General features: G+C 38.9%; 2 protein-coding genes across 3 annotated transcripts in view; one reads left to right on the forward strand and one right to left on the reverse strand.

Moving 5' to 3' along the window:
* Positions 1–26,438, forward strand: part of CMSS1 (cms1 ribosomal small subunit homolog) — a 391,308-nt gene that overhangs the window by 17,543 nt on the left and 347,327 nt on the right. The gene's annotated exons all lie outside the window — the stretch shown is intronic.
* The window catches only part of FILIP1L (filamin A interacting protein 1 like), a 45,826-nt gene that overhangs the window by 6,695 nt on the left and 12,693 nt on the right, over positions 1–26,438 (reverse strand). Inside the window, exon 2 of the mRNA XM_061193017.1 lies at positions 8,289–11,064. Coding sequence (XP_061049000.1) covers positions 8,289–10,949 — 2,661 coding nt within the window. The 5' untranslated portion in view covers positions 10,950–11,064. The remainder of the gene's footprint in view (positions 1–8,288; positions 11,065–26,438) is intronic.

Here is a 26,438-nt window from a genome sequence, read left to right on the forward strand (position 1 = left end):
CATGGGTACTTCTATATCCTTTTCCCAGAGCCTGAGAGGTGAGTTTTGTTGGGCCCTATCCTGTGCCCACATTCCCTCTACAAGGCTGCCTATCTTAATAACTGATAAGAGTGTAACTAGTTCTGAGAGCAGCCCTCTGAGGAGGCATTTCTTTCCAGTACTTGAACAATGCACAGTGATTGAACCATTTTCCAGGCACTGATTGGCTAGCTGGGGGGAGAGAAATCCTGCCCCTCTCCTGCAGTGACCAGGCTGTCCCCTGGGCCATTGTGTCTGGGCTGAACAGACAGATTACATAAACTCACACTCTGTAGGGGGATCTGCCACTCCTTAGCACAGGGGCGATCAGTAATTACAGGATGGTCCCCGTATAGCACATTTCCTTCCTCATTGGTAGTCTGAGAATGCCTGGAATAGGGCCATAGTTGATAGGATGACCTAAAAAAATAGTAGTTGTCCATTGTTCTCCCTAATCCTCTTATTACCCTTCTTAGAAGCTAAAATCAGCGGCTCTGGCAGCATTTATATTTTCCGAAATTTTTGTAATAAATACGTACTATTGTTATAATCAGAATAAAAAGTTTTATATAAGAAAATTGTGTTGCTTATGTCTGTCACTATGAGAGATATTATCCTTCTTAGAGTAATCCCTGCTGCCCTGAAGGGACTGTCAGGTGTTTAAATGTTTCTTATGTTATGGACTCTTTGGGGACCTTCTGCAGTTTTTAGTTAACTCCTCTTTCTATAAAATGATACATTTCTGAGGCCTCAAAACTGACTGATATCAGTGAATTCAGGCAAGAACACAATTAAAAGGCAAAGAACAGAAAACGAATAGCTCTTTTTTTTTAAAGAGAAGGGAAAAAAACAGCCAGCTCACTAATGGTAAAGGATAGTAATTTGTTCTTGAGGAATTGCTTTGAGTGGCCGCATTGAAGACGGTTTTTATACACGCTTAATTGTTATGAGAGATAATTGGAGACCAATTTGAAGATTTTCCTCTAAAATGGCAATTTTATTTGTGATGCTCCCTTGGTTTACCGTCATTTAATCCTGAATTGGAAGCAGAATTTAGAGACTGACAAGGATGAACCCTAACACTTCTCCCTCTGAGCTCAAAAAATACACAATGCTTTTTTTTTTTTTTAGTGATTTTGGGACCATAAGTCTTTCCTTATAAGTCATGATGTTGCTTGAGAAATGGAAACCCTGAATTAGGGTATACCATCCCAGGAAGATTTTCTAGGGTTCTGCAAAGGCAGAAAGAAGTTCCACCACCTCTGGGCTAAGCTGGTGGTGCTTGTCTTTTTGATAGCTAGACCTTGATTCCTAAATTGCCTTTTCTGGAGGTTTTTGGTCACTGTCAGGACTGTCAAGGTGGCCACCTACTTATAAGCTTTGATGTGCATGCTTGTGATGCTGTTTCTATGGATCATTTTCACTTACTTCTGATGCTTTTCACTCCAGCCATCTCTGAGGCCGATCAGGTACCTCTGTTCTTCACATGTTGATAGCCTGTCCAAACTCATTCTTCATGCCTAGAATTTGTGCCTTTGCTTATAGACTCCTGCTTTAGGATAGAGTGGACTTGGACTGCAGCTTTAGTGCTCCCTGACAATGAGGACTTGTACCTCTCCTTGGTCTTGCTTTCTCCCGTCTCTTATCCACTGCACCATCCCCAGGTGAATCTTCCCCATGCCTGCTTATTTGTGTGGGGCTTGGCCTTTCACATTCATTATCTCTTGTTAACCTAACAGTGGCCTGGAGACGGGAGGAGTTGAAAGGGGAGGCAGATTGCCACTCTCGTCTGTGGTGATCATGGTAGGCTTCGGAAGAAGTAAGGCTTGAGCCAGACCTTTCAGTGTAGATCACTTGATGAGAGAAGAGAATTCTGTCCAGGTAGAGCAATGGGGAGGAGGCATACGTAGGGGTGTTCCGAGTGTTCTGGCCAAAGCGGCAGGCTTCTGAGGCAGAGCGCAGGCAGGTAATGTTAGGCGCCCTGTCTGTGTCCCTGGGCAGTGGAGAGCATTAGGTGCAATTTATTTTGCTCCCCCCCCTTGCACTGAGGTAGCTTCTCAGTATGTTTACATGGGACAATGGAATTAGACCTATGTTCATGTCTCTTTTTCGTCATACAAACAGAGCCACCTGGAACAATTTTCTTTACCTCTCAATTTAATTTTTTTTAATATTTAAAATTGTGATGATACCCACTTTATAGGGTTATTATGAAATAAAATAACAGTGTATAAAGGATTAGTTTTTTCTTACCTCACTGCCCAGAAACCTTTGAGGACAGAGTGCCCCCTAGCACGGTATTAAAGGCCCTTCGTGGTCTGACAGTACGTGCCCTTTGCACCTTTCCCCTGCCCCAGCCATCTCAACATAAGCCACACTGCATTGCTCACTGTTCCCTGAATGCTGGTTTTCTGCTCTCCTGCCTGCCTCCACACCTCTGCGCTGAACACCTCCTGGAAAGCCTTTTGTCTTCTCTCTATCCCAAGTTTTCCTCCTCTCCCAGCCCACCACCCCTCCTCCAGTCAAATCTTATCTGTTTCTGAAACCTGACCCCTGAACCCTGCCCAGAGTAATCTGCTCCTCCTCCAAACTCCTATAAGTGCTTTGCTATCTATAGAATTCCTTTTCTGTGCTGTGCTCTTAATTACCTTTTAAGGTAGTCCTCAACTCCCGCCTTAGATTCTAAATCTTAACACCTGCATAGCTGTCCTGCACAACAATGAGTAATATTAGGTGCTTCATAAATATTTGTGGGTTCATTCTTGTAGGTGATTTGTCAAGGAATGAATAGAGCTTGTAACCTAATAGAAGACATGTGTGCCTGTGGTGGTTATAAGCTAATACAAATGGGATTGAAACTCCTCAGAGAGGACTCTTTGAAAGGTCTAAACAGTAAAGGGTTATTTCTTAAGTTCTTGGGAATCCTGGTGAAACCCATTTTTCCCCCATTAAGGCAAAGTTGGTTGGTTGTCTAGATTTCTCTTTATTTCTCCCAAAGGCACGTGAGAAATGGAAAGCTCATCTGAAAATACCGGTTTATAGTATGGTATCTTTGAAAGAGACAAAGGTACAAGGTATTAATACAAATATAAATGTTCAAATATGCACGTGCTCTGGGCTGATCTGTCAAGTTAGTGGAAACAAGCCTTATGCAATGAAACTCTTCAGTGCAGAGTTTTTAATTTGTTTTGAGGCTTATATTTAGTCAGATTCAAGATTCTCATCTCTACATACCAGACAGAAGCTCTTGAAGGACAGTGAATCTTTTGTCTCCTTAATAGCTGCCCAATTCAGTTTGTCATGATCAGTGAATTGATCAGTTGTGTCCATGTGCTTTGAAGAGAAGACACTGCATGCTGAGACACTGTGCATGTCACGGAGACAGGAGTGCTATGTCAGTTAGTAAACCCACTCCACCCTTCCAGGGACCTAAAGAATGGCAGAGAGTGAGACAGCCTTTGTAGGTCTGTAGGGCCTATTGTTGATTATCCAAAGATGACTAACCTTTAAAAAAGCAAAACTAAACTAATAGGCAAAAAAAAAAAAAAAAGGGTCTCTTTTAGGTAACCTTCCAAAAATATCATACAGAACCATTTGGCTATGCAGGAAAAAGGAACTCACTAAAATAAGAAAACTAATTTCAGGGTTTCAAAAAATTATATCAAATAATTAGATAACTTTTATTTCTCTTGACCAATAATTTTGTGAAAAAATAAGTGAAATTTTAAAATGAGGCCACAAGAGGATTATCTCTAGGATTGCTGACTGCAGTGCTAAAGGTTAGCCCAGATTACATTTTTATGGCACCATTCTAAGTGTTGTAAAACCTGGTGTCCTGATAGAATATTGACAGATTTGTATGTGTTGCCATATGAACAGTGTTAATTCATTATCAAATTATAAAGTACTTAGGAGTGTGTTGGCCAGTTAACTTGCTGGACTCCGTAAGGATTCCTTACCCTACAGCATTGCCTTTGGGGGCTGCCTGCTCTGACATATTTGACTGCACAGTGGAAGAATCCATCTGTTGGAAAGGAAAAGAGTTTAATCTAAATGAAAATGAATTTTAAGGGGGTTTAAGGTTTGGGGATTTTATTGAACTGCTTATCTTCCTTGTTCTTGCATTTGCTTCACTGTGGCCCAAGGTGAATGGAGTCCTTTGTTTTGGCTCATCCAAACTGCTCTCTTTAATGTGTGTTCTGGACCATTCCCAAGAAATGCTGTAGGGTTATGTTGAGGGCCTGGGATCTGAGGGAGAAACAGAGCTTGTAGGTGTCAGACAGCCTGCTACTGCTCAGTTAAAGATTCAGGCATCTATGCTTTGCTACAGTTATAAAACTGGGAACCTTCCCACCTATAAAATGGTAGTTTTTATTGAGCTTTTCTCTTGAATAAAAAAAAACCCTGGAGACTAAGCCTTCTGTTTGTCATGCTAGCCACTAGAGGGTGGAATAGTCACACTTCCTGAGACAGGTGTAATTCATTCTGCTAGAGCAAGGCTAGAGTCAGAACGTATTTGCTAGTGTTTATCAGTATAGAAATTTCTAAAACAATGGAATTCCTTCTTTAGGTACGTACTAATCAGCAGAGGAACTTGTTAAAAAATGCAGCTTCTGGGGCCCTACCCTCAGAGATTGTGACTTGATAGCTCTGGGTGGGGCATCAGGGGATTCTCATACATGTGTTTTGGATTTTACTTTGAGAAACATTGATCCTAACGTTTCGGGCATGCATTATTGCCTGATTATCTTTTCTCTTAGGATTGCAAAGTAAAATGATTATTTTGGAGGAGGAAACAACAACAGAAACCAAAATGTAGGGAAACTGTAGTGTTATTAAAGCTCTTTTCCTGCCTTTGTCTAACAAGTTTCAAAGGAGACTCACTTTGTAAAGAATCGGAATCAAAAAAGCTATTAAAAATATGTTTTTGTGTGGAGTTATATTTTAGTCAATAAAGATCACAGAATGCTTAGGCTACAAGTCTAAGAATTTTAAATTAAATACCCCTTTTATGGCCATCTCACAGTGCAACCTAATTTATACTTTGGGTGTCATGAAGACCCCATGCCTAATGTCTTGGCATTGTGAAATGTAGTTGTAGAAACCTTCTAGGTGGAGTTTATATAATCCTGTCATCATCTTATAGAGACTTTCCTTTGTGTGTAAAGATCCAACTATAGTAATGCACATTGTCCTTCTGGAAGGGGTGACCCAGAGAGCAGTGGCATCCTTGGGAAAGCTTTGCAAATGCTCTTAAAAGGGAAGAAGAATGTGGTAAAATCATTCAAATCTGTGATAGAATGCTGCAGCTCAAAAAGTTAAAGGGATAGGGGGACTGAGTAAAATGAATCTTGGTTCTGAAGCTGGGACTTCAGATGAAATGAAATGAAAGGAAGGTATTTTTTCAGATGTTTATAGAAACAGTCTTGTCTTCTGTGAGCCTCTCAAAGGCCTTCTTTTCTTCAAGAATACAACCCTCCACTTTCACATATCTCATATGAAGATTTTCCAGTGTCACTTCCTCTCTCCTTCCTAGTTTTCAAGGTTCTTCTGTGATTTTATGTGAATGAAAAAGAAAATTCTGTAACCTCCCAAACACACATGCACACGCGCGCGCACACACGCAGTTATAAAAAATTATTTTTGAAATTAAAGGCCAAAAATCTAGGATGTGTCATTCTTTGTGTGATTTTATGGAAGAGGGAAGATACTTTTTTTCAGAGATGATGCTCTCTTTACCATAAACTTTAATTAGTAGCACTTTTAGTAATCTATATATGTTATTAATATGACAGTGTTCCTAAATTTTGATGTGGATATGAGTCATTACACTGAAGTAGTCCTAGTAGAGGAACCTCTAAAAGAGGTTCAGTTCCTTGAAAGTCCAGTAAATTTCCAATAATGTTAATTACTTGGGAAGACTATTTATAGTTAATATCTGGAGCAGATGATGAAATGAGAATTTGTGCATCATAATCATGGAGCACAGGACTTGTAGTATTAACTTTATTGTATAAAATTGCTCTGGCTCACAAAAGAAATTGAATCCTTACAAAACAGTTTGACTAATGAATAGCCCAGAGCCTCTCAAACTCTATTAGTTACAGGTGTGCCAAAAATGGATCTTTCCCTTAGTACTTGGGGCAGCCAGGAGGAACCTGGGGATGACAGGAGTCCCTGATCATCTCTGCCTCTCTATCCATTGTATCCAGTGTGTTTTCTGTTTGTGTCATTATGTGACAAAAGTTGGGAAGTGCTGGGAAGACTTTGTCCTTTAATTCTTTCTGGTTTCTGTTTATTATTTCATGATTAGTTGATCGCTACCCACCAAAACATTATATGTACTCTCTTATTATCTAGAAAGACATCTCATGCAGCAATGTTATCAATGTCTACTTTGAAAGATGTAAAATGATGTATGTAGTTTCTTCTAAAGTTCTAACCCAAGGTGACTTAAAAATAAAAACAGTTTTGGAAAACATTTAGACCATCATGTATTTTGTAATACAGTTGGGTCACTGCCAATTCCCAAGATAAATGTGTTTAAACAGAAGCTTTCTCATTCATCACTAGCCTCAGCTTTCATCCAGATTTATTTAATGATGATGCAAGCCCACAGCATTGGTGTTGCAGTTCATCACCATGGAAGTGTTTCTGTCAACAAATCCTTGCTTTGCTATCATGAAATTGATTTTGCAGGGAAAGGAGGATAATTGTGAAAGATTCCTTTTACTTCTAAAGATCTTCACAGTTTGCCTGGGTGTCTAAATGAATTGTGTTTAAAATCAATAACTGGCAATAAAATTGACCACACTAAATTAACAGTTATGAGGTTGGAAAAGGGAAAATGACAATGAGCTACTTTGTCTGAAATCATCTTTTTTGAATGTGGCTTGGGGACCAGATTTGTAATTTAAAATGTTCCTCTGAAAGCTGTTGTTCTCTGCTACAGAAGTACAGATTATGCTGAGTCCCATTAGCAGAGTATCAGAATTCCTAGGATGCTTTTTTTTTTTTTTAAGGATTACTGAGTTTTTCTCACCTATCTTGAAAATGGCGTAACAATAATCACAGGAGAAACTTCCCTCAACTAACATACTGTATTTTTTTTAAATATGCCTTTTCTATAACTTACATTGTAATTATCTTTGGTTTTTATTTGCTTGTTGGGAGGTTAAAAAAAAACAGAACACACACAGTTAAGTTTAAGCTTCTGAATATAGCCCACTAACAAACAAGCAAGGTAGGAAGCACCTACCTTAAGTAATTCAAACTATTTTGGGAACCTAATAGGAAAAAGGAACAAGAAAGACATTTTTGCTTTGAAGCAGTGTTTAAGAGCATATGTCTTAGTGGCTGATTCCAGGTTTGGATGTAGACATAAATGTTTTAAGGGGATTTTCATCTATGGTAGAAATACAGTCAACTCTTGATTGTGAAGGTAACTTGTATTTCCAAATGTGCTTTTTCTGGCTTACTATCACATTTCAAAGCTTTTTACTTTCACCATCAGCTCATATGTGCTCACAAAAGCAAATTATTTAATATTATTTTATTCAGTGATTATCAGTAAACATTTATTAAGTAACTAAATTCCTAACACGTGCTAAGCACTGTGCTGGGCACCAGGGATATTGAGATACATCTCAAGCATGAAGTTTGCTCCTGAGAGATCTTATAGTTCACTTTGAAATCAAAGAGCCATAAAATTTCATTTATTTCAACTACTTCCTCCTCCTCCTCTAATATGTGATTAGAAGTTGACTGTATAATACGGGAAGTAGGTCCTGTTTGTTTCTAAGGAAGAATTAATAGACATTATGAACAGGAAATAAAATTCTATTATACATGCAAAAAAAAGAACACAAAATGACCAAAAGAAAATTCAGCAAGCAATGGTAAAAATAACAAATTATTTACTGCTTTATAATGTTAAAGTATTTCACCAAGACAAGTTGCAGTCAAATTAATGTGAGTTATGGAAAAATGAAATACATAAAGATGTATTTATACAAGTGCAGACTAAATATTTTCCATACAGGTATGTAAATGAAAAAATATACAGTAAGTGCACGCTTGATATGACTATGCAGGCAACACTCAGTTAGTTTCAGATACTCTTGGATAGTTCATGCATAAACCTTCCCAAAGTACAAGTTCAGTCAGTCTTTTGAGGGATGTGGAGGGATAATTAAAAAGGACTGAGTTCCTTGCAATAATATCAGTATAAACCAAATAAGGGAGGGTGGTCAGTTATATATATTACTTACTGTAATTTGTGATTGTCGAGGAAGAGGTGTGGCTGTTGGTGTGATAGTAATACTGCTGGTGACTTTATTGGTTGTTTTGTTTAGTGCCCCATTAGTTAAGCTTTGAGTTCGGTTATCCTGCAGTGATGCTGAAGGGCTGGCAGGTCTCACGGGGCTAGCTACGGCTTGCATGTAAGGACTTCCTAAGTGAATGTGGATTTTATTATCCTCAGTAGTTATCACACTTGAACTGTTACTGTTTGAACGCTGAAACTGCCATGATGACTGCCGATCAGGGGAGACTCTGAAAATCGCGTGCTTGGCACTGATTTCTATCGGCTCTGGAGAGCGTCCCTGCTCAGGGGAGCTAGCTGAACCAGTAACAGCCAAAACCTGAATAGGTGACATTGTCCTTTCTGGAGTTATGGAACCACAAGACTCTGGGGTCTGTGCCCTGGCAAAGGTTGCCATGGTAATTGGGGACATGCCTTGCTCGAAATTCATAAGGCCTTCAGCAGAGGTTTTTGATTTCACTGGAGTTATGGAAGCATTTTGGAGGATGGTTATCCTTTGCTTTGGGGTGCCACAGTTTGGTATCACTGCAGTGCTTGTGTAAGAGTGAGGACTCTCTGTGGTCGGACTTGTGATTTCAAGAGTGGCTGTGTTTTGGACATGGTCTGGAGTAACCTTTATATGAAGTGGCTGCCCAGGTGTGTGGCTTAGGACTAGATCTCCAGGTTGCACGAAGTTGCCACTGGGTTTAGTTTGTATTTTTCCATTCTGAGGATGGCCCTCCTTGGACTTCATCCAAGGAATCCATAGCTTCCTGTTAACAGGACAGGGAGTAGATGAGTTGCATTTGAAGGACAGCACAGACTCCTCATCATGAGGGTCCTCATTCTGGTCCTCGCTCTCCTCATATAACTGACCGTTGATGACTGCTCGTTCCAGAGGAATGAGACTCTTGTAATCAGGTGGCTCACTGTCCACTGCTTCTGTTTGAACTTCTTTGGAAAATACTTGAGGGTCAGAGATTCTTCTTCCATTGAGACTGGGCCGGAGGCTCTTACTGAAATGACGGTACCGCTCTAACTCTTTAGTGAGGTTTTCAATCTCTCTTCCTAAATCTCTGTTCCTGTTTTCTTGTTGACTGAGTTTCTTTTGCAGAACTGAATGATCTCCCTGGAGGTGACATATCAGGTCCTCAGTTGCCATGTATTCATGAATTTTCTCTTTCAGCGCATCCACTTCTCTTGAGAGGTGACCTGATTTAGCTTCTTCTTCCTGAAGCCTTTTGAAAAGCCATTGTTCATGGCTGGACTCTGTCTTTTCTGCTAACTTGTATTTGGCAAGTTCCATTTTAACATGTTCCAGCTCTTCAGATAAAAATTGAGCTTTGTCTCGTTCATTAGCATACCTTCGTTCTAGAGTCTCATACTCATCTTCAGTTTTCATGAGGTCATCCTCAATGGCTTTCATATCCTTTAACTTCAGTTTCAGTCTTTCCACTTCTTGAGAGAGCTCTTTAATCCTATTGTTCTCTTGGTGTAATGCTGTTGTGGACTTACCAGAATCTTGATTTAATTTGTTTTTTAGGAAATCTTTCTCAATTGCTTCCAATGATTGAAGCCTGTTTTTCAACATGTTAACTTTGGACAGGAGATCATTTCCTTTCTCTTCTTCTGCTTTCAGTTTGTTTTTTAGATCATCTCTCTCTTTCGTTACACTGTACATTTTTTCTTCCACATCAGTTTTGGACTTCAGTGCCCTTTTAGTTTCTTCAATTAACTTCTCAGTAACCGTTGTCACTTTATTTTGCTCCACTTGAAGCTGAGAAGCAGCAGCTTGTAACTTATCTTCAGTTTGCTTTAATTTTTCACTCATTGTTTTCCGTTCATCTACCAGCATCACAGTTAATGTTTTCAGTTTAGTTAAATCCTCTTTTAGGGTGAATTCTGTCTTCTCCAGCCGACTTTCAATGGCTTCTAGCTCTTTGATCCTTACCTTTAAACTCTCCAGTTCCTGAGATAACTGCTTTGTGGTCATCCTTTCTTTTTCTAAATTACATTTCAGAGAGTAACATTCTTGTTTGCTTTTGTTGAAAGCATCTTCTAATTTTTCCAGAGCCATAATTCTTTTACTGAGTTTTTCAACCTCGAGTTTAAAGTCTTTACTCAGTGATGTTTCCTTTTCCAGCCTCTTATTGAGATCTCTGCACTGCTCCTCCATTTTTATGAGCTCTTCATCCTTCCCTTCCATTTCTAGCACACGTTTCCTGAGCTCCTCCACCTCAGCCATGATGCTGGAGTTTCCATATTCTCCCTTGTTAATTTTTTCTTTTATATCTTGCAGCTCCTCTTCTGCTTTTCGTAAAGACCTGTTTGTCTCTTCTAACTCATCAATTTGCCGGCTGAGTGCTGCCAGCTTTTGTCGAAGCTGGCGATTTTGGCTGTCCTCATTGGTGAGCTTCGCCATAATTGTTTCTTGGTTCTGGTGAAACTTTGTGGTCTGCGTTTGCAGATCGTTCTCTAGTCTGGTTGCCTTCTGCTCTTCTTCCTGAACTCTGGCTTCAGCAAGGGCTAGTTTAGCATGTGTTTCCTTTGCACTCGTGGTTAGGTCTTGGATTTTCTGTCTTTGAAGGGCAAGCTGTGCCGTCAGCCTTTGTTGTTCGTCCACCACCATCAAAGCAAAAGACTTCAGTTTGGTCAGCTCCTCTTTCAGGGCAGTGACCCTCTTCTCTTTTTCTTGCTCCTTCTTCTTCTGGGACTCCGTTTCTTGGTCAATTAACCTTTTTAATCTGAAAAATACAAGAGCGCATTCTATTTTGTAACTGGTGCTTTAGTAACTTGTCAGCTGTGAGTAAACATTTATGTAATTTAGTAAGACAGTATCGACTCATACCATATATGGAAAGGAGTTCCTGAATTTGATGGGGGAGGAGAATCTTGATTAAACAGATGTCTTGCTTCTTTTGTTTTCTCTACCTGCTTTCCTCCCACCCCTCATTGATTGGTAACAGTTGCAGTTCACCAGGAGGGCAAGAATATTTGGTTTAAATTGCTTGTGTAACATATAATCAGTAGACATTGTAGCCTGAAGGCTGTAAAAACGGACACAAGCTTGAGATTCAGTTGGAGGAAGCTTCCAGACTGGCCCTACTCTTACCAACTAATTAACCTGGGCAGTTATTTAACATCCCCAGGGCTTCAGTTTCTTCTATGAAAAATGGAGGCAATAATTGTATTATCTCAGGGGCCATCTGTGAAAATTAAATGAGATAATTTGTCTAAGATTCTCACAGTGCTGGCACATAATAAACATTTGATAATTGTTGCTGTTGATCCATTTTATTAATGTGGTTATTATATTTATCAAATGGTTGGCTTGAACCATTATGTGATACATTAATGTTTGGTGATCAGCTTCCTGATTCTTAGTTAAGATAAAATCTATTCACATTGCTTAGAAGTTAGGCACTTTACTGATGGACCTGTTTGCCAGTTTAAATTTGGTTTACACTAGCCTGACATTGTGTCAGGAATCAGTTCACATATATCTCTATCCCCACAGTGGATGGTAGTTGAATGAGAGTAATTGACAGGCACCTAAAGGGGTTTAGAGTTTTCATAACACTTAGGAAGAGCATGGGATTTGATACAAAAGAGCTTGATGAGTGACATGTTAGAAATGATGGAGGAAAAACTCTTATCAGGAACATAATGAGTCCCTCTTGAATGATGACTCTATGATAACATGTTATTTTTTTTCTTTACGTTTTAAGTTTGTCAACAAAGCAGGAGGACATTTTACCTGCAATATAAACTGTCTCTTCCACACATTTTTTCCCTCAGTATTGAGGTCATAGTTTTAAATTTGTGGCATTCCTTAATTACACTGGGAATGGGCTGATTATAGAGGATGTAATTACAGCTTTGCAGTATTGTTATACAGAAGCTAAAATAGGATGGAATACCTGAAGAATTGAACTAAAGGACTTGTCATGGATGAAAAGTTATAAATATTTGTTTTCTGATCAAGCACAGAGAATTCGTAATATTTTAATATATCTTTTCTACTAGGAATGAGTTAACTATCCAATGCATGTCTTTAATCCTTGCCACAGAACTTTCTTTTTAAAGTTGTTTAGGATTTGAGAGGACATTTTACTAGGAAGTTAACTTGGGGTATTCTTCTTGGAAATAGAGTCCTTTTTGAGATTCTAATCCACTCTTCTGTAATTACACTACACAAGAGGAACGTGTTTAAAATAATTGTATAATGTAAGAACTTTCAAACTTTTTTATGGGGAGGATCCACTTTTAGTTTTTCCTGTTTTGAGAACCTGACAGGCTGGCCCAAGGGCTGTGGCCTGTGAAATTCTGAAGAAGCTGGTCTGGATGCCGGGGTGGGGTGGTTGATGATCTCATCCACAGTCTTGGCAAGAGGCTTGCCCATGGCTTCTGGCTCTGTCCCACTCCCTATTTGAGACACATGGGAACCTGAGAAGAGAAGCACGGTGGCTCCCTCCTGAAAGGTAGTGGGACTTCACAACCCAGTGGCAGCATCCATGGGTAAACTGCTTTGGTGAGGAAGTGGTTACAGAAACTTTGGCAAAGTGCTTCTTCCTCCCACCTTAGCATTAGAATGGTATTTAACAGTACTGCAGTGAAATCTTTTCCCCTCTCTACATCACAGTTCTTAGAATTTTATTAGAGAACAGTTTCACAAAAACTTTTCAGGATTTTTCAACTTATTAAATAATACCATGTGCTATTTCATTTTCATGAGAAGAAGGTATGTTTTCTTAGGATACGAAGGAGGGAAGACTGAAGTATAATGAATCTTGGCATTGCCATAACTGGCAAAAAAGATTTTGAAGACACTTCAGTTTCCATTGTGTTCAGTGTTTTCAGCAGCAAGCATGATGCATCTTTTTCAGCATGGTGCAAGTTCATTTATCTTTTTCATGGTTTCTGAAAATCGGCTGGTATCCCCATCTGTTTCCAAGCCCCATCTTACACAGTTAGACACGTGAAACTGACAATTCGAATACATTTGCTCTCAGCATTTCCTTACTACTTGTTTCCTAACAACCTGCTGTTGCCCTGGACCAGTCCCATGAGCACACCTTAGGACAGTCAACAGGCTAGTCAGGTAAAGCCTTTCAGGGAGGAAAATAGGAATTTATATGCAGAAAGAGTTTTAGCCCCAACCATCAACCAGTGTGAATCCAGGATAGGAGGGAGGCCCTGATGGAACCTTTCCAGAGCCAGTAGGGTGCTTGTAATGCTATTACACATTTCAGGGTTGTGATGTATGTATGAGAGAGAGAGAAAAAAAAAGGGAGAGACAGAGACACTGGTTATGCTACTGAATTGGAATCAGCACTTCTTCTGGTATGGTGACTGGGTTTATCCTAAATCATTCACTGTTTCTTGCCTTATATCCAGAAGCATTTTGAAGGATAAAGTTTGAGGTTAATTTATAGTCTTGAAGAAAGGTGTTTCTTTGTAAAGTTAGCTGGTCTTACAAGATTTGAAGCTGCAAGCCTGGCCTGTTGTGCACAGTGCCCTAAACAAGGAAGCTAATTGCCACAATGCTAATTACTAATGCAGGGATATATATATTTATGTGAGTGTATAATACAAGTGTGTGTGTTTATGTGTATATACACACATATAGTCGACTAGGTTATTTTTTTTCTTTCAAATATATATTTGAATGCTTTCAGCAAATATTTGCTGAGTGTTGACTGCATTTTAGTTATTTGAGGTCCACAATCACTTATCTAGAATTTCCAAAGCCAAATGTTTCCAAAATTTTAGAGTTTTCAAATTTTAGAAGGGCAGTAAGGAGCATTCACCATATATTACATAACAGCTTCAGTAAGGCCTGTGGCACCACCTCCTAAGTAAACCTCTGAATACTTCTACAGTGAACCATGTGAATAGTTACACCAAGTGGGATAATTAAGATAATAAATAACCTCACATCCATTCAGGTTTTGCTGCCAAATGAGTTCAGATAAGAAGTTTTGCTGCCACAATTTAGCAGAAACTTTATGTAGTTTTTAGATCTTTGAAATTTCAGACAAGGGATTGTGGACGTGTACAATGAGGGTATAGACTTGGTATCTTTTGGTAAGAAGGGTGTGGAGTTTGAGGGTCCTAAGGCAGCTTCCTTCTTCAGTAGGATTGGGTTTTAAACCAAACAGTAACAATTTTCTGTCTCCATTATTTTTCTTTGCATATTAACAGGCTCTAGGCATTGATGCTGACTGACTTTATATGCTAATACAGATTATCATTGACTCTGGTTTTGCTAGTAACAGCAGATAAGTGATTTTGAGAGCTTTTAACCAGGGTACTCATAATCTTGAAAGCAGCATAGACCTTGGGATGTCCAGATATGAAATTCTTCCCCTCAGAACTGTGAGGTCAAATTATTGCTCCTTTTCCCATGAATAGTTCCAATTAATATGCGTTTGTGCCTTTTCCAATTAATATGTTTGTATAATCTATGCTAGGGTTTCTTCAACGTCAGCACTATTGACATTTTGGGCCAACTGATTCTTTATGGTGGAGGGCCTTGTAAGATGTTTAGCAGCATCCTTGGTCTCTACTCAGGAGATGCTCGTAACATCTCCCCAGTTGTGACAACCAAAAATATCTCCAGACATTGGCCAGTATCTTCTGGGGGTGCAGCATCACCCCCAGTTGAGAACCACTGATCTACGCCTGTGTTCGTGTTGTGTGTGTTTATACATGTGTATATGCCAGTCTGTCATTAGAAGTTAGACTCTTTATGGTCCTGCCTGACTCATCTTTCCCACCTGAGTTACATATACACCTGGTGATTGTATCGTCTCTGCTCAGAGCCTGTTCTCTACCAGTGCTTCTCACAGTTTAAGGTTCATTTGAATCACCTGGGAATCTTGTTAAATGGCAGATTCCAATTTTGTACGCAGGGGATGGGCCTCAAAGTTTGCATTACAGCATGCTCCCAGGTGATGCCAGGACTAAGGCTTTACTATGTATGTGTCAGATGTTTTCTGGAAATGGTATTCTGGCTCAATATTATTAACTCAGCCAATTGTTCATCATTGATAATACCCCAACTGTCGGCATAGCATATATTCCTGACCTACAGGGCCATCCATTTTTCTCACAGAGAACATCAGGTAGGAATAATGACTAATCTAAAATCTGTCATCATTACTGGAAAAAATGACTTAAAATGCATATCATAGGTGTTCGATTAGTAGCTAAATTTTCACCTTAAAAAAGGCAGTAAATAACTTTAGTTCTAGCCCAAAGACTAAAATTATTTGAGACTGTATAGTAGCTACCATTCTTTTAATGCCAGTGATGTGCTGCCAAGCACTGATCTAAGTCAGTAGTACAGCTATTGCTTCTAATTCCCAGGTGAGCCTATAGCGTTTGAGATTATTCTCTATTTTACAGCCATGAAAATTGAGGGTCAGAAAGATCAGGAAGGGGCAGACAGAGCCTGTTCTCTTTCCCCATACTACATTGCCTCTCCAACAAAGAACACAAACTAGTTCATGGACCTGGTCCACATCTGAAGTGTCTTTCTCAAGGAACACTCTGTGTGTTAGAGAAACTTATCAGCCTAAAGAAAAATTCTCATTTATCATTCTGCTTGCATTCTTTTTAGTTCATATCTCACAGAGCAGTGGTTTTCAAATGTTTGCTCCTATCTCCTAAAATAATTTTCTATTATGTACAATTAATTTGTTCCTGTAAAGAGTAATTATAGCACTTTCTTTTAGCAAATGCTGTCTTTTTTACTTATTGAGGTATAATTGAAAAATAAAATTATAAGGTATTTAAAGTATGCAATGTGATGATTTGATATACATATATATGAATATGAAAGGATTCCCACCAAGTTAATAGTTCCATTACCTCACATGTTCACCTTTTTTGTGTGTGTAAGAACACTTATGTTCTATTCTCTCAGCAAATTTCAATTATAAAATACAGTATTATCAACTGTAATCACCGTGTTATACATGATAACCTCAGACCGTATTCATCTTATAACTATAGTTTTACCAGCCCCTCCCTATTTCCCCCATTCCCCCAGTCCCCGGCAACCACCATTCTACTCTCTTTCTGAGTTCAACATTTTTTTTAGATTCCACATTTAAGTAATACCATGCACTGTTTGTCTGTCTCTGCCTGGCTTATTTCACTTTGCATAATGCCCTCTAGGTTCATCCATGTTATTGCAAATGGCAGGATTTCCTTCTTTTTAAAGGCTGAATAATATTCCACCATATATATACACGTGTGTGTGTATTCCCACACATATATGTGTGTGTACACACATGTAAATGTATATATGTACTGTAGATATATAATGTATTATATATAACACATATGTATACATTATATATAAATATTATACTTTTACATACATTGTATAAAATATACTTTACATATATTTACATATATGCATTTACATATGTAATGCATTTACATATTTATATATGTAAAATACATTTGTATATATGCACACATACACGCCACATTTTCTTTACCCATTCATCCGTTGTCAGACACTCAGACTGTTTCCGTACCTTGGCTATTGTGAATAATTCTGCAGTGAACATGGGAGTACAGATGTCTCTTCAAGATAGTGATTTCATTTCCTTGGGATATATACCAAAGGATCACATGGTAGTTCTTTAATTTCTTGAGAAACCTCTACACTGTTTTCTATAGTGGCTGTACCAGTTTACATTCCCATCTGCAGTGTGCAGCAGTTCCCTTTTCTCCACATCCTCCCTAGCATTTGTTATCTCTTGTCTTTTTGACAATAGACATCCTCACAGATGTGAGATGATATCTCATTGTGGTTTTGATCTGCATTTCCCTGATGATTAGTGATGTGGAGTGCCTTTTCATATACCTGTTGGCCATTTGTATGTCTTCTTTGGAAAAATGTCTGTTCAGGTCCTTTGCCCATTTTTTAATTGGGTTATTTGAATTTTCTGCTTTGAGTTGTATGAGTTCTTTGTATATTTTGGATAATAACCCCTTATCAGTTATATGTGGTTTGCAAATATTTTCTCACATTCCATAGGATACCTTTTCATTTTGTTCATGGTTTCCTCTGCTGTGCAGAAGCTCTTTTTAGTTTGATGTAGTCCTATCTGCTTATTTTTACTTCTGTTACCTTTGCTTTTGGTGTCAAATTCAAAACATCATTGCCAAGACCAGTGTCAGGGAGCTTCCCCCTATATTTTTTTTCTAGGACTTTTAGTTTCAGGTCTTAGGTTCAAATCTTTAATCCATTTTGAGTTGATTTTTGTGTATAATGTAGGACAGGAGTCCAATTTCATTCTTTTGCATGTGAATATCCTGTTTTTCCAGCACTAGTTATTGAAGAGACTATCCTTTCTCCCTTGTATATTCTTGGCTCCTTTGTTGAAAATTAATTGACCATATATGGATGGGTTTATGTCTGGGCTCTCTTTTGTGTTTCACTGGTCTCTGTGTCTTTTTTTATGCCAATACCAACTGTTTTGATTATTATAGGCTTCTAGTATAGTTTGAAATCAGGACATGTGATGCCTCCAGCTTTGTTCTTTATCAAGATTGCTTTGGCTATTCAGGGTCTTTTGTGGTTCCATGTACATTTTAGGATCGTATTTTCTATTTCTGTGAAAAATTACATTGGAATTTTGATAGGAATTATATTGAATCTGTAGATCATTTCGATAGTATGGACATTTTAACAATATTAATTCTTCCAATCCATGAACATGGAACATCAGTCCATTTATCTGTGTCTTCTTCATTTTATTTCATCAATGTCTTACAGTTTTACTATACAGGTCTTTTACTTCCTTGGTTAAATTTATTCCTAAGTATTTTATTCATTTTAATGCTATTGTAAATGGAGTTGTTTTCTTAATTCTCTTTCGGTAATTTGTTCTAAAAGAATTTTTTTTAACTAAGTACGCCTTCACACATTTTAAAGCTGGCATCTAGAATTTTTTATTCAAGGTTTAAATAGTTGCAAAAGATATATATTAACGTCTGCCATATAATCTAAAAGTCATCACTGGCAAACCAGTCAACCAAATCAGACATTCAGGAAAAGTCTGGCTTCAGTTTTCAACTTAAGTAAAAGTGTAAATACACATCCCTCTGGTAACCATTTCACTTCTAGAAGAGATGAGGAACAAGAGCTTATTACCCGGGACCTCCCTGGTGGCGCAGTGGTTAAGAATCTACCTGCCAATGCAGGGGACATGGGTTTGATCCCTGGTCCAGGAAGATCCCACATGCCGCGGAGCAGCTAAACCCGTGCGCCACGACTACTGAGCCTGCACTCTATGGCCCACGTGCCACGACTACTGAAGCCCCTGCACCTAGAGCCTGTGCCGTGCTCTGCAACAAGAGGAGCCACTGCAATGAGAAGCCTGTGTATCGCAAGGAAAAGTAGCCCCTGCTCACCGAACATAGAGAAAGCCCACGCGCAGCAACGAAGACCCAAGGCAGCCAAAAAATAAATAAATAAATAAAAATTAAAAACAAAAAAACAAAAAAAAACTTATTACCCTGAGTTGTCCCCAGATGAAATAACAGGCACTGTTATTTGCCTATATCCATCCAGTGGTTGGTTCTGAAGCTGCTGCTGCTCTGCTCTCATGGGACTCTATCAGGAGTATTTCTAGAGTTGTCCCTTTGTCTGTGCCCCAGAGGGGTTTCCAACCCAGGAAGATACAATGTAAGAAGATCTTACATTAATTTGGTAAGATTTTGTTAAGTAAGAAGAAGACTCTTTTGAAAGGGTTGTTAGAAAAGGAAACTTGTAGAGCACAAGCACTTTTCTTCTGGCAGAAAGCATGTGTGAATTGCGGATGTAGACATTGATTCCCTTAAAGCTCTTCATGCTTATACCTCTGGAAATTCTTTGTGTACCCACAAGAGTATGTGTACTCCAGTTTGAAGAATACTGTCTTGGAGTACTCATATTCATGATCAAGTACTGACATGAGAGGATTATAGGAACATTCATTGAATCCTGTCCAGTAAAAACAGGTTGTAGAAGCTGGTTTTATGTACACAAATGTGAGGTAGTTAAATCCAAACTGGCTTACAGCAGTGGCTTATAACAGCTCTTCTTTAAAGTTTCTATTATGGCTCGGAACTGTCATAACTTACTGTAGTTTATCACTATTATTCTGTGCAATGCCAGCTCCTTGTTTTTTCAAAAATAATCACGTATGTCATCTTGAGCATTCTTTGGTACTAATCATAATGCTGGTTCCTTATTACAAAGTATACATTCAGAGCATCTTTTCAGTTTTTATTTACACACACGTCAGCACACATGTGTGACTGTATTTTATCTCCTCTAAGTAAGACACTGTTAGTAATAGGCATCATATAACACACATAATGAAACAGATGGTGTGTCTAAATGCTATATGCCAGTCATACCCATAATAACTTATATATAATTCTCATCACTTTTGATTTGTGTTTTATTTATGTACATTACAATCAACGCTACTAAAATATAAGCTTCTTAAGAACAGGACATACGTCTGATTCATTTGTGTCTTCTATATTGTCTACTACAAAGCCCTTACATGTAGAAGGTACCAAATGAATGGCTTTTTGAATGAATGAATGAACATTTTCCTGTGGGAAATACTGTAGTATTGTCCTAACTAATTTTATTCATTTTTAAAAGAAGGTGCTCTGGTGTTTACCATGTGCCTGGTTTTAGGTATTTAAGAAAATTAGGTGTAAATGGTTTTCCCGTTGGTGTTCTCCAAGTACACTGGCCTCTGGAAAGAACTGAGACTGTTCTTCCTTCTTCGGATCCCTGCATTAGAACTGTATGTGCTTGCTTGTTTGAGGAGAAGGGAGATGGGTGGTAAATGTCCACATCCTAGCCCCCCACTCTCCTTTGGTTATTTCATCTCTGCAAACAAAGGAGTGGTCCTTTTTATTTTTTCCTCAGAGCCAGAGCTCTACTGGACAAATATGTTTGTTTATTACACAAGCAACATTACATCAACAACAATGAAACTGAAAAGGAAATATTCACCTATGGTCTGACCACCCTAACACATCAATTATGTTTCTACTTTTCCAGATCCGTTCCCAGTTTTTCATACAACCAGCCCATATAAATAAGCTTAGCATGATTATCAAGCAATAAAACCACAAGCCATTAATGGCATTGTGTTGTTTCTGGTAGCTATAGAAATAAACCTATAAGTAGTGAACAACTTCAGAGTCAGCTTAGTTTCTCACCTGTCATCTTTTAGAGGACAAATACCCACTGTATTTACTATGTGGATCTTGAATTTAAAGTTTCTGATGTTATGAATATGGCAACACTTCTGTTCATTTAATTTGCAAACAACAAAGAATATAATACTGGGGCTATACTGAGATGAACAGGGAGGGTTCCTGTTCTCCAGTTTGTAGGCTTTTGGGAAAGAATGAGCAGATAATTTCAGTGCAACTCAGTAAAGCCTCCAGAGTTGTGGTTCTCAAACTTTTTGGTCTCATGATTCCTTTATGCTCTTAAAAAAATCATTGAGGACTCTAAAGAGCTTTTGATGATGTGGGTTATGTCTATCAGTATTTATAGTATTAGAGATTCAGACCAAGATATTTTAAAGTATTTATATGTTTATTCATTAAAAGTAATAAACCCACTATATGTTAACATAAATAAGATGTTTTTATGAAAAATAACTTTTTCTAACCCAAAAACTTAGTGGGAAGGGTTGTTTTATATTTCTGCAAACTCTAATGCGTGGCTTAATTGAAGGCAGCTGGATTCTCAAATCTGTTTCACACATTCCATCAGCTGTAAGAGCAGTGACGTCACCACATGTCATGTAGCCTTTGGAAAACTCCTTTTATGCTTGTGAGGGAATGAATGAAAAAGATAGCGTTATTATGAAAATAGCTTTGACCTCATAGACCTCTTGAAAGGGGCCATAGTTTGAGAATCACTGTTCATCTTGAGGATAGACAGTTGAAGCATAAATGGCAAATACGTCTTTCTCTGGAAAAGTCTCTGATTTAGGCTGTCACCTTCTTCAGGCTGTTACTGAGTGAGCCCTTCGCTTCATACTGATGAAGTCCCCAGATTCACTGGCCTACTCACTGCTTTAGTGTTTACGTTGTTAATAAAACTAGTTGCTCCCCATCATAGATAGATGGAAGATTCCCTGCCTTCAAATACCTCTTTCCTAGTTTTTAGAAAAATCCTAAGTGACAAAACTGCCTCCATAAGACATCGTGTTTTGTTTGAAACCACAATTTGAAATAAGGGCATGGAAACCACTGAGTGACCTGGTTCTTAAATGGGTTCATTCACAGTGCTGTGCAGGTCGGCAGACATTTAATTCATTTTAGACTTTTATGAGGCAATTACAGTGAGCACCTACTATGTGCAAAGTACTGTGCCTGTTATTTATCAGTTTACCTTTTTCTGTTAAAACCTGCCTGTATACTTGCAGACCTTACTCTGGTCATAACTTATAATAGTTTCCCATCAACAACCAAACAGTGTGATGATACCAAGTCCTGTTTGGTTTTTTCTTAAGATATATGAAATAGTGTATCTCTCATTCTAGTCCTAACTGTGTAACTTCACCTCGATGGGCCTCAATTCCTATATTTGCTTTCATTCTTCCAGCACTAGTTTAATACATTACTTTTTCTTCTTGATTTAACATGTTAATTAATAAGCAGAAAACTACATACAATGCTTTATTAATTTTTATATCTGCTCTCATGGCTAGATTTTGATAGTCTGATTATAATGATATCCCACTATATCTTTAAGCAATTTTTATCTAATATGTAATTTTAATTGTTGCATTGCATTGATAGCAGCCATGTTTATGGTTAAATAACCACAGAATTCTAAGCAGTTTGCAGAGTAATTACATGGAATTTGTTAGAAAGCTTCCTTAGGTTGGGATAGGTTCTTGGTAATCAGGCCTGTAATTTATGTTTCCTTGCTCTACTCTCTGCTTTTTCAATGGGACTTTTCACTGTTTAGTCTAATTTTTAGGAGCACTCATAAAAATAGCTATGACTAGTCTTTTTTATTCTATGTATGCTGCTTCCTTTTATTTCTCTCACAAGTTAAAGGTTTTTTTAAAAAAATTACAGCTACAGCATACCATAGTCATAATGTAATGCTTGATTCATTTGACTTGGTCAGCAAGATCTAGAAGAACAGTAACACTTTTTTTGGCATCTGCTAGCCAAGTATGAGTATAAATCTGTATCTGCTTTATGTCCTTGTTACTGAAGATACTGTCATCATCATTGAGATCATTTAGAGACACCATAAATGGGTCCAGATCCAGAAAACCGGGTTGCTGTTTTCCTTCACTGTTTGAAACAAGAATTAGGGCATGAAGTGATGGAGAAGGCTTTAGCTGGTGTCAGAGGAATATACAGTAAAAATGGGGGTGAATCAGAACTCTTCAACATCTGAACAATCTTGTTTGGCTCCCCAGGGGTCAGAGGAAGTGAATTAATAAGATGCAGATCATCAATGACCTACTAATTATAAGGAGGTTGGGAGCTTTTAGCAGAGAAACCGGATCCTAAGAGGAGCTTATGAAATCCTCAGATTGAGCAGAGGGACCAGGATTGGTACAAATCTTTTTTTAAAAAGAAGGAAGGGCTTCTCTGGTGGCGCAGCGGTTGAGAATCTGCCTGCCAATGCAGGGGACACGGGTTCGAGCCCTAGTCTGGGAAGATCCCACATGCCGCGGAGCAGCTGGGCCCGTGAGCCACAACTACTGAGCCTGCGCATCTGGAGCCTGTGCTCCGCAACGGGAGAGGCCGCGATAGTGAGAGGCCCACGCACCGCGATGAAGAGTGGCCCCCACTTGCCGCAACTAGAGAAAGCCCTCACACAGAAACGAAGACCCAACACAGCCAAAAATAAATTAATTAATTAATTAAAAAAAAAAAAAAAAGAAGAAGGAAAAAGAGCAAAGAAACTGAGACAAAGCGTCTCCTAGAAAGGAAAACTGCTGAAAGGCAAGGTTTCAGAACTAGAAAAAGGTCAGTCTAAGAGCTCACAGGCACCGAGCTTGGGGAGTAAGGCTACAAGGAGAATATTTTCATTTTGAGACCATGGAATCTGGGCTAGGAGACTCTGCACACTCCAATCAAAGGGCCGGGTGAAGACTTAAAAAGGTGCTCAGTCTAGGCCCAGGAGAGGAAATCAGAACTAACAAGGGAGTGACAATAAGGACAGCATGTGTAAATTTGGACCACGATAATTACTTAGAGCCTGAATTATATGTTGTTAGTTTTTCAGTGCTGTATTGTCAGTTAAGGAACTTTCTAGAAAGAACTATTGGATGATGGATGTTCATTGAATACCACTAAGCTTATGCTTCCTCGTCCCCCATTTTAATTTTTCGTATTAAAAAGTATCTACTCGGATGGATTTGTCTTTTTGCCATTTACTGAAATAGATTCTTTGCTTTGAATATATTATAGCTATCACGAAGAAACTTAAAAAAAAAAATTACTGTGAGTATACTACTACACTAAAGAGCCTACTCACTTTTCTTTTCATGTTCTTCTCCCCGCCTCCCCACTCTGAATGAGGTTTGAAAAAGATCCCTCAGATCAGTGTTTTAACATTTTTTTCTTTTCCAGACTTTCCATTTTGATTGCTACTACACCAAAAAAACAAACAAAGGAAAAAAAACTAGCCTGTCTTTCAACAGATTGAGGCTTCAGGTCCTCGGCAGACTGGAAGTTTCATCTCCCTGATCCGTCAAGGCCTACCTAGGCCTCCCACAGCCATGGTGCCTTCCCCGGCTGCCTGGGAGAAGTATTCAAAAAGCCACGCAGCATGTGGTACCTTGGATTGTCACAGATTGAGTGTGCTCCTATATTCCTGAGAGCACCTTGCCTTGTACATGGCATGCAGAGCCGCCTTTAAGTTTAAGTTGATGGTAATGATGATATTGGGCTTGTTCCCAGGTTCCTAACATTTTGACTGTTTATCATTCTTTCCATTCCTTCCTCCCCCTCTCTGTGGTTGATTTGGTACTCTTTGTGATCTGTGTTCTTCTGTATCATATTTGTTTGCTCCACCATGGTAGCCTTCTTTAGGATAGGAATGATGTCCTCTCTACTGCCTATTCCCTACTGCCCCAGCAGTAGATGGCAGTAAACAGTGCAGGTGACTGGGTGACAAGGGCCAGGTAGGATGACTGACAGGGAGCAAGTACGCTCACCAGCACCGAGGCACAAATGGGAAAGAGGCAATAGAATACTGTGGGGGGCAGGGTAGTGCTGGGGGAGAAATTCAGATTTTGGAGTTCAATTTTCAGACCTGAGTCTTGGCTTCCCCACTCTACCTAGTGTGACTGAGCAAGCAATTTAACCTCTACAAATCTCATTTTCTTCATCTGTAGAATGGGGATAATACTGGAACCTCCCTCATAATAGTGCTGTTCCAAGGATCAAGTAAAATAATCTATACAAAAGCTCCTAGCATACTGCCTGGCACAATACATATCAGTTACCACTAGAAGTAGGAAACTGTACCGATGATGACTGTATAGAAGAACATCTCAGCCACAATGGGATGCCTCATGTAATGGTCAGCTGGGAGAGACAGAGTCCGAATTCACACTAGAATGAAAGATATTACTCCATAATCTATTTACTGTGATCTATCTTCAGGCCATTCATGGATCTTTTCAGCCATGCACATGGTTTGCTATATTGATTATCATTGGTAGGCCGGGGTTTCTCAGCTTTGGCAGTACTGACATCTTGGGCTGGATGACTCCTTGGTGTGGGGAATGCCTGTGCATTGCAGGGTGTTTAGCAGCACCCCTGGCCTCTACCCACTAGATGCCAGAAGTAACTCAGTACCCCCAGCTGTGTTGTGACGATCAAACAACGTCTCCCAACATTGCAGAAAACCTGGGGGGGGGGGGAATGTCGCCTCTGGTTGTAACCACCACTTTAGGGCATAGTTGATTTTTTGGAAAACTTCTGTTAGATCTCTTTGTGTTAGTTGTCTCTGACATTCATAACTCTTCACTGTTTGCTGCTCAATATATTTGGGATCAGTATTTCCCATTCCTCTTTTGTTCACAGATCTACGCCACAGCTCTTCTCCCTTCCTGGAAGAGAACGTGCTTTGAATGTGTATTATCCAGTGAAATGCCAGCATATCACAACGGATACTAATAGCTGATTCTCCCAAAGCCTCTTTGATGTTCTGTTCCTCTTTCTCCTGTTCTTTGTTCCTTGCGTGTAAACGTGCAGTAACGTTCTCTGCTGAGATAATATGCTCCTAGACTTGTCTGCCTGGGGACTCAGAGGTGGGGTGGGCTGACGGATGCAGTCTCTTTCTGTATGTGCTACTGCTGGGCTTAGTTTCCATAGTGGAAAATGTGGAGAAGACTATTGAGGATATTTTATAATGTTTTTTGAACATTTCAGAAAAATATACAAATAACAGGTTGAGGGATACCCAAATTATCTGAGAAAAGTTATTTGAGGTTTTCATACTGTTGTATACTTAACTTTTTAATTATACAAAGTTTACTTTGCTCAGTTTTAACTCTTCAAGACAGTCTGAATTTCAGTCTTGGATTTCAGATTAGCATTCCTAAATATATACGTCTCCAAATATGTATATTAAAAGGTATAGGGTCCTACCTCATCCTTCATCTGCCAGTTCCTCTTCCCCAACCTATAACCACTGATACTAGTTTCTTACATGTACTTCTGTAGTGTCTTTATGAGTAAATAAGCAAATACAAATAAAGATTCTTAGTCTCTTCCTTTTTTATACAAAAAATAGCTTACTATAAACTCTCTTTATCCTTCACCTTGATTTTTGCAGTTAAACGTTTTCTTGGAGATTTTTTTTTTTTAAGATTTTTTTGATGTGGACCATTTTTAAAGTCTTTATTGAATTTGTTACAATATTGTTTCTGTTTTATGTTTTCTGGTTTTTTGGCCCCAAGGCATGTGGGATCTTAGCTCCCCGACCAGGGATCGAACCCGCACCCCCTGCATTGGAAGACGAAGTCTTAACCACTGGACCGCCAAGGAAGTCCCAGAGATCTTTCTAGTAGATCAGTGTTCTTAAGCA

Source organism: Eubalaena glacialis, chromosome 6 (genome assembly GCF_028564815.1).
Source record: "Eubalaena glacialis isolate mEubGla1 chromosome 6, mEubGla1.1.hap2.+ XY, whole genome shotgun sequence".
Lineage (NCBI taxonomy): Eukaryota > Metazoa > Chordata > Mammalia > Artiodactyla > Balaenidae > Eubalaena > Eubalaena glacialis.